General features: G+C 35.3%; 1 protein-coding gene across 1 annotated transcript; it reads right to left on the bottom strand.

The window, feature by feature from the left end:
* Positions 1–343: 343 nt before the first annotated feature.
* On the bottom strand, positions 344–6,851 carry LOC121798937 (nucleotide pyrophosphatase/phosphodiesterase-like). Its single transcript, XM_042198210.1, has 12 exons — positions 6,554–6,851; positions 4,517–4,608; positions 4,369–4,444; positions 4,162–4,284; positions 3,800–3,892; positions 3,534–3,663; positions 2,161–2,242; positions 1,934–2,066; positions 1,616–1,821; positions 1,374–1,499; positions 854–1,163; positions 344–794 (listed from the first exon to the last, which is right to left on the bottom strand). Exons 1-12 carry the CDS (start codon positions 6,767–6,769, stop codon positions 489–491), a joined length of 1,893 nt encoding a protein of 630 aa, XP_042054144.1. The 5' UTR covers positions 6,770–6,851; the 3' UTR covers positions 344–488.
* Between the last annotated feature and the right edge of the window lie 621 nt (positions 6,852–7,472).

A 7,472-nucleotide genomic window follows, 5' to 3' on the forward strand; every position in this document is an offset into this window, starting at 1 on the left:
TCATCAATTTCTTTAACTATAGTATCTCATTTAAGCTACTTTTGATTTCACAAAATTCTGCCTAGGCACCGGAGAGTGCAACAGAATTTTTTTCTTACCCTTAGTTTAGATCATTTCTTTTTTCTCTATGAACCATGCAGTGAATTTCCATAATGCAGTATTAAATTTGCTACTGTATTAAACAAACAATCATTAGAGTGTGTAATTAGATCCCAAGAAATAGTAAGTAAATAAACAATTTAAATTTTTGACACGTAGGAAAGCACCGGTGTTACGTATGCAAATTGGATCATACCTATTTCCGATCAACAATTAGAAAAATAATGTAAATCTACAACTGGGGGACATGAAACTCACCATTTATTCAACTCCACAATGTTACAACAGAAACTACATAATGAAGTGCATCAAACTAGAGAACAAGAGATTCAACAAACAGAAGCAGAGAAGCTTATTCAGAGAGACGGTGAGCATGTAACGGAAACTGGTTAGGTGGCAAGCGTGGTGGGTTCACAACCATCATGCACACAAGCTAAGACATCTCTGTAGTCCCTTGAGATGGTGAAGGAGTCATACACCTCCCCATCACTGCTCCTCTTGTACTCGAAAAGAAGGGAGCTACGGTTGAACGCTGTCATCTTCACAAACCCAAAGTCAAGGTCTTTGTAGATGCTCCACACCGTATCAATGGTAGTGAAATCCGATAGATGGCTTCCTCCTCCTCCAACTACAACGTGGATGGTCCCGTTCACCGTGCCAGAATAATGTGATTTCTCCGAGTTTACACATTGATTCTGCAAATACCGGATAAGATACCTACGTTTATATATATATGGACAGCAAGGCACCTTACCTGGTAAATAGGGCAGATCCTTTCATAGTTATGCACATGACCATAGAAAGCAATGTCTACTTTGTACTTCTGCCACAGCTTCTGCAAACTCTCCCTTCCCATAGGCTCTTCAAAAGACCCTTCTAAGCCGTACCAACTGTTGGACGAGTAGCCAAGAACACGATGAGCTACGAAAATCAACCAAGGTTGTTTTTGCCTGTCTGCAGATGCCAGACATTTTTCAATGAACTTGTACTGTTCGGATCCTTCCCTCCAATCATGCTCCGAATCTGCAATGCAGAAATGGAACATACCATAGTCCGTTTCGTACCTGCAAGCAGAAACTCCCTTGTTTAAGATCGGAGAGCTACAATGCTAATGGCAAGAAGCATTGGTAGCCATATTGTTTGTATTATCATCAGTTACTCAATACTAGGTTCTGACATTCCAAATTAACATATGTTTGCATCTATGCTCCTATACTACAGCAATAGCTCAAGTGAACGGCCACGAGAAAGTTGCTAACTGGAATGAATTTTACCAGAACTTGGCTCTATTTTCTGCAGGAACATAGTACATGGTCTCAGCCAGCACACCACATTCACCACCAGAGTCGTTAGTGTCATAAAAAGAACCTGAATTTGGCCAATCGCGCTCATGATTGCCGCTGCAAAGAGAAAACATTTATGTTTCCAGATTTACAATGAGGAAAACAACACACACACACGTGCGAAGAGACAAAAAATTGAAAAACGTAAGATGAATTAGCCATGGAAGACCAACCTTGCAATCATATAAGCCTTTGCCGATTGTATAGGATCCACTTGTGCAGTAAACTGATCCCACTGAGAGATGTAACCATTTGCATATGGGAGATCTCCAATGTGGAAAACTATGTCGTAGTTATCAAGGTCTTCAATAAGACGATCAGTGGTATTGAGTGAACCTGGCTGATAATCAGCATATTCATTGGAACCATCACGCTCTGCCTGAAAGTTTGCATCATCCGGTTGCGATTCATATAGATTATTCTATTACTTATTGCAGAATGGAAAGGAAACTAAACCAATTCAGTTTCCTCACAAGAAGGAAAATTACTACCTTTCCCATGTCACCAAATATTATAACGCGCTGCAATGATTCTTGTCCGGGATATGGTGACGACTTAAAGGAATATAATTTACTCCAAACATATGAACCATTAGATAATATGTGACCCATCCTATAGGTGTACCTGGAGTATACAGGATTGCAAATTGAGAAAGAGTGATAGCTAAACTTAATGCTTGCTGAGAACAATAAAATTGGAGGGAAAGAGAGAAACGAACACAGTGTTAGGCCACAAATCCTTTAAGAAACTTGTGTGGAAGAAGCCCGGATCACGCCAGCCAACTGTACGAGCAGGTCCACCTAAAACCAGTTTTAGAAACTCCGTCAGCTACAGTCCCGTATGCTCTTAACGTTTACATGGAACAAGTGCCTCATCTTTTCTCTATTCTACAGGATTCAAAGCTATGCTCACGTAACATGATCAAGTGCAGCTATAAATCTGTTGATGCTATATAACTGCAAAACATGTGAACCAGCTCTATGTTGTGCACTGTTGAATTTTTGTTCACAAACTTGACATGAACCACCCAGTAAAAACATGGAATGAAGTTCACAGTTATCTTTAGCAACAGTGCAACAGTTGAAAGATCTGTCATTCAACATATCTTTAGAAAATCAGCATGATTTGCTTCACCTCTCCAATTTATTCTCTACAAACTGAGCAAAATCTTCAACCATAGACATTTTTGCTTGAACTTACCAAAAAATCCAGTTAATCTAGAGATAGAAACATAGACTCATAGAGCCACCACGAGATTTTCTTAGTTCATGTTTGTCACAGGAAGTTGACTTCAATGGGACTTTTTGATAACTTCCCAATAAGAGATTCTACTAGTGAAAAACAATACAGAAGGATCACCCTTTTTTTTTGAAGTAGGTGCGCTGAAATTTGAGGTTAGAACCAAATGGGCTTACCACGGAACAATTCTTTTTTGGGTAATGCATGTTAATGGAATTCCATTTTAATGAAGAAGTTTAGTTGTGTTCCGACTCAGGGAGTGACGCACAACAGTTATGCGTCGTTATTAATGAACGACGCACAACCCTTATGCGTCTTTGGTTAATGACGCACAAGGGTTATGCGTCGTTCAAAGACGCATAAGAATTATGCGTCTTACCCTAATGACGCATAACCCTTATGCGTCACACTGGTAAGCATTCTCGCCTGTCACCCGGGTGACCCGGGTTCGATCCCTGGCAAAGGCGCATAATTCTTTTATAAGAGTAATATCTATTTGCCAAAAATAAATGTTTAGAATAACTCATTTTTATCGAATACTAATCACTTAAAAAATTGCGCCGTTGCCGGGGATCGAACCCAGGTCACCCGGGTGACAGGCGGAAATGCTTACCAGTGTGACGCATAAGGGTTATGCGTCACCAGGGTAAGACGCATAATTCTTATGCGTCTTTGAACGACGCATAACCCTTGTGCGTCATTAACCAAAGACGCATAAGGGTTGTGCGTCGTTCATTAATAACGACGCATAATTGTTGTGTGTCACTCCCTGAGTCGGAATACATCTAAACCTCTTCATTAAAATGGAATTCCATTACTAGACTAGAACAAAAGTAGAAAGAGCTCGCTTACCACACATGCTTCCTCGAGAAAATGTCAGAGTCCCAGCCGGGGAATGTACTTGAGTGTGTCCCTTCCAGCCCCATTCAACAAAAGGGACGGCTTCATCAATACTGTAGCCGCTGGTCCAGGTAACTGTCATCTACAGAGAGCACAGAAAGAGGAATGATAATGCCAGCATATTATCAAAATTAAAACAACTGTTTGGACTAAGAAATCCACTAAACAGAGGAAAAGCAATAGAAGAACCAGTGTAATGGCAGGCTAGATTAACTTACAATGTCCCAAGATTTGCCTTGAGCAAGCCGTGGGTATAGAGGCGCCTTTGGATTTGCAAATGATATATGATTTGAAACTGCCACCAGTTTTGGCTGCATGTCTCATGAAATTCTCATCACGTCACAAAGATATCAGCAAATATAAGCGTCGTCAAAAATAAATGTGAGGATCACTCAGCTCTCTATACTGTCTAACAAAATATTACTAAAAACTACTATAACTCATCATCAGAGGATATATAAGTATTGAAACTTCTACTGTAAACCTAGTGAGAGAAATAACTTGAGTACTTGAATCATGTTTCTGCATAGTCACTAACTAGTTTTTGATTAGGGCGAAGTAAGAATGAATGTTGTCTTACATTATCCAGTCCACCAGTAAAGAGCGCAAAGGAGAAATCAGCGCGCTGATTGATCAATTGGAACTTCAAGGTGGTTTTTCCAGTGTTGGTGTAGTTGAGGTTGGAGAAATTGGCATATTTGTACTGAATCAAACACAACAAGGAGTGTAAAATAGTGGATTAGATAGACAGAATTAGATTATAAAGCAAAATCACAAGGAAACCAACCTTGATCGGGGACGTGCATAGATATGGAGTTTCGCCTTCATCGAGAGCACGTGGTTCTGGGTCACAGATTGATTCACTGTCGTACAATATAAACTATTATTGGGAGATAAAATTAGTTGAAACTATGAATGTTGATAAAAAAACGTACTTGAATTTAGCTGGAGAAAAAACTCCAACCCAATCATCTTCACAGGGTTCGGCATTTTGAAGACGGACTTCCACCCATTCAGTGTCCTCACCCTGAATCAAATTTAAATTAACGAATCATAAAATTAAGAGAAAAATCAATGTGTATCATAAATATATACTCCTTATTAGTCCATATTAATCATTTTCGAAACAAGGGTTGTGAATTTGTGTATTAATTTGTTACTCCCTTCATTTTAAACAAAGATTAAGAAAAATGTTTTGTAATGTATTAAATAAAAAGATAATAAAATAGGAGTAAGAAAAAATAAAATAAATAAAATAAGAATGAGAAAATATATTTTTACTAAAAGATAGAATAATTATACTATTATGGAATGTCTAAAATAGAATAATAACTCCACTGCTATACAACAGAGAAAATTACTTGTGTTGAAAAAGATATGATCATGAATTAACTTTCATAAAAGGTGTAAGTCATGCATATTGTGAGAAAATGGAATATAAGAGAGAAATAATTTAAGGATGGCAAATACAATCTACGAATACTTATGATGACTATCGTTATTAAAAGAAACGTCGGCTTCAAAAAATTCATATATTTATACATTTATTTTTAATTGATATATTTATACATTTATTCTTATTTATAGTACATTTAACAGTTTTAAAATAACAAACATAAATAAGTGGAGAATGTATAAGTGAAGAATAGAATAAATGAATTAGGAAATACTCCATCCATTCTGTAATAGTAAAGTCATTTCATTTTCTGCACTCATTTTAGAAAAATAATGATAAATAGTTAAAGTGTAGAAAGAATAAAATAGAGAGAAAATAATGTAGAGAATAGTCTTATCTACATTATTCTCTCTCTTACTTTAATTTTTCTCCACTTTAACTATTTATTATGATTTTTTTAAAATGAGTGGTGAAAATGACTCTACTATTATGATAATAACAAACATAATAAATGGTAAATCACAAATTTTGATTGAATTCTAATCTATTCCATAACTTATAAAATTAGTCATTAAATTACAACTATTGCACATTTTTCAATTGTTCCAAAAAAATAAAAATTTGATAAAATATTTATTTTTTGTGGGGCCTAAACCCAAACCATTATTTACTTTTTGTTGGGCCTAGTCTAAGATTTTGGTCCTTTGAAATCATGATGGGCGTTGTTTCATTTGTAAACACTTGTGGCATGTTCAAGAATCATGTACATTTAATGTTTCTAGTAAGATGATTATAGAGAGAAATACTACTAGTCATGGTTGGTAAAACTGAAGAACGAGTTGGAATTATTAGTAACTGGGTATAATGTGTAATTTTGAGAAAAAGTAAGGTGCACAAATACAAATAGTGGATGTATAAAGAATATACTTTGAATTTAATTATTGTTAGATGGAAATAAGTGTGTAGATTTATTTCTCACTGTCCATCTCAGTTGAGATTTTATATTAAAAGAGTAATCCTCATACCCCAAATACAATATATTTTCCATAAATTGATTTCAAGGATTGATATATGCATTTATCCATTTAACGTGAGCCGACATGGGTGAAACAAACCCTAAAGATAAATAAATTAAAGAGTCATGTGATTTAAATTTCAAATTACATTCCAGCAGCATATACACACACAAATTCAATAAGGACAACGGGTGCACAAAAATGAAAACTTAAACAGAATACTACTTATAATAGAAAAACAAATAGTATGTAGGAGGTATAAAAAATAACTAAATTCTAATACAAAACTAATAACTATCTCAACTGCATATATTAAAAATATCAATACATTAATATAAGTTTATTAACATAATTTTATGTTGATAAACTTATGTGATATGTTAATTTACATGTTAACACTATGACATAAGTTTAGCAACATAATTTTTTGTTAATAAACCCTACATCTTTGTGTAGATATTTTTATACAAAATTGAGTTAGTTATTAGTTCTGGAAATTAGTTGGCATTAATTATAACGCGAATTGAAGCATATATATATATATATATATAAATACGTACTTTGGTTCCGAGGAGTCGCGGATAGGCTGTAATAGAGACAGACCGGCGGAGAGCAGCAACAGTTTTGTGGATTGCTATTTTGGACAAGGGTTGCTCTCCTACCACCACCGCCCTACCCTTTTCTTCACCACCATCACTGTGTTTTCTAATAACTGATGAATATGATGATGAAACAAAAGTAACAATAACTACAAAAACTAGAGCTATGAACTTCATCTTCCTTGCTTAATTGGCTTTGCTGCAACCATATCTCCTATTTATATTAGTACATTTTTTCCAAACGTCGCTTGGGATTTGCTTTCTGTTAGTAGAGTATTATTTTAGTGTGTGCTATAAACCACGTGAATTGGCTGAAACCAGTTTCTTTCTCAATGCATTATTGTGTTTCCAATAAATGATATTATCCGCTTTACTGTACGTGGACAAACTTTAGATCATATGGGATATGATTTGTTATATGATTAGCGACTACTTTCACCCAACAAAATACCTTTGTTACTTTTTACCCCCCCCCTCTTGTTACGGAATATTCATACACCGCATTATATTATATTATATATACTCCACTCCCTCCTTCATTCTTTCACGACGAATCATAAAATTTTCAATTATTAAATATAAATTCTAAATAATTTAACAGAAAAAAGAAATTAATATCATTATGCATGCATACTTTACAAAAAAAAGATTACTTCCCTCACTTCTCTCGTTCCACTTTAAGTGAAGCATTTCCTATTCACCACGAGATTTTATCATGTATTATTTAGTAGTGCCTATTGTGTTGAATTAATAAACTTGAATTTGAAGTCCACCGACTTAATTTTCCTAGAAGGGCCGAGAAAAGTTGAACAATAATTAAAGAGAAGACTAAAGTCTTACTCCCTCACCTACCTACTACTAGCTTACCTACATTAAGATA

The sequence above is a fragment of the Salvia splendens genome, chromosome 4 (genome assembly GCF_004379255.2).
Source record: "Salvia splendens isolate huo1 chromosome 4, SspV2, whole genome shotgun sequence".
Classification (NCBI taxonomy): domain Eukaryota; kingdom Viridiplantae; phylum Streptophyta; class Magnoliopsida; order Lamiales; family Lamiaceae; genus Salvia; species Salvia splendens.

Coding starts and splice junctions, on each gene's coding strand:
- LOC121798937 (XM_042198210.1), bottom strand. CDS start 6,769: ATGAAGTTCATAGCTCTAGTTTTTGTAGTTATTGTTACTTTTGTTTCA. Junction 3,893..4,161: donor TTACTGGTGGACTGGATAAT/GTAAGACAACAT, acceptor TGAGACATGCAG/CCAAAACTGGTGGCAGTTTC. Junction 2,243..3,533: donor TTCTCGAGGAAGCATGTGTG/GTAAGCGAGCTC, acceptor AACTGGTTTTAG/GTGGACCTGCTCGTACAGTT.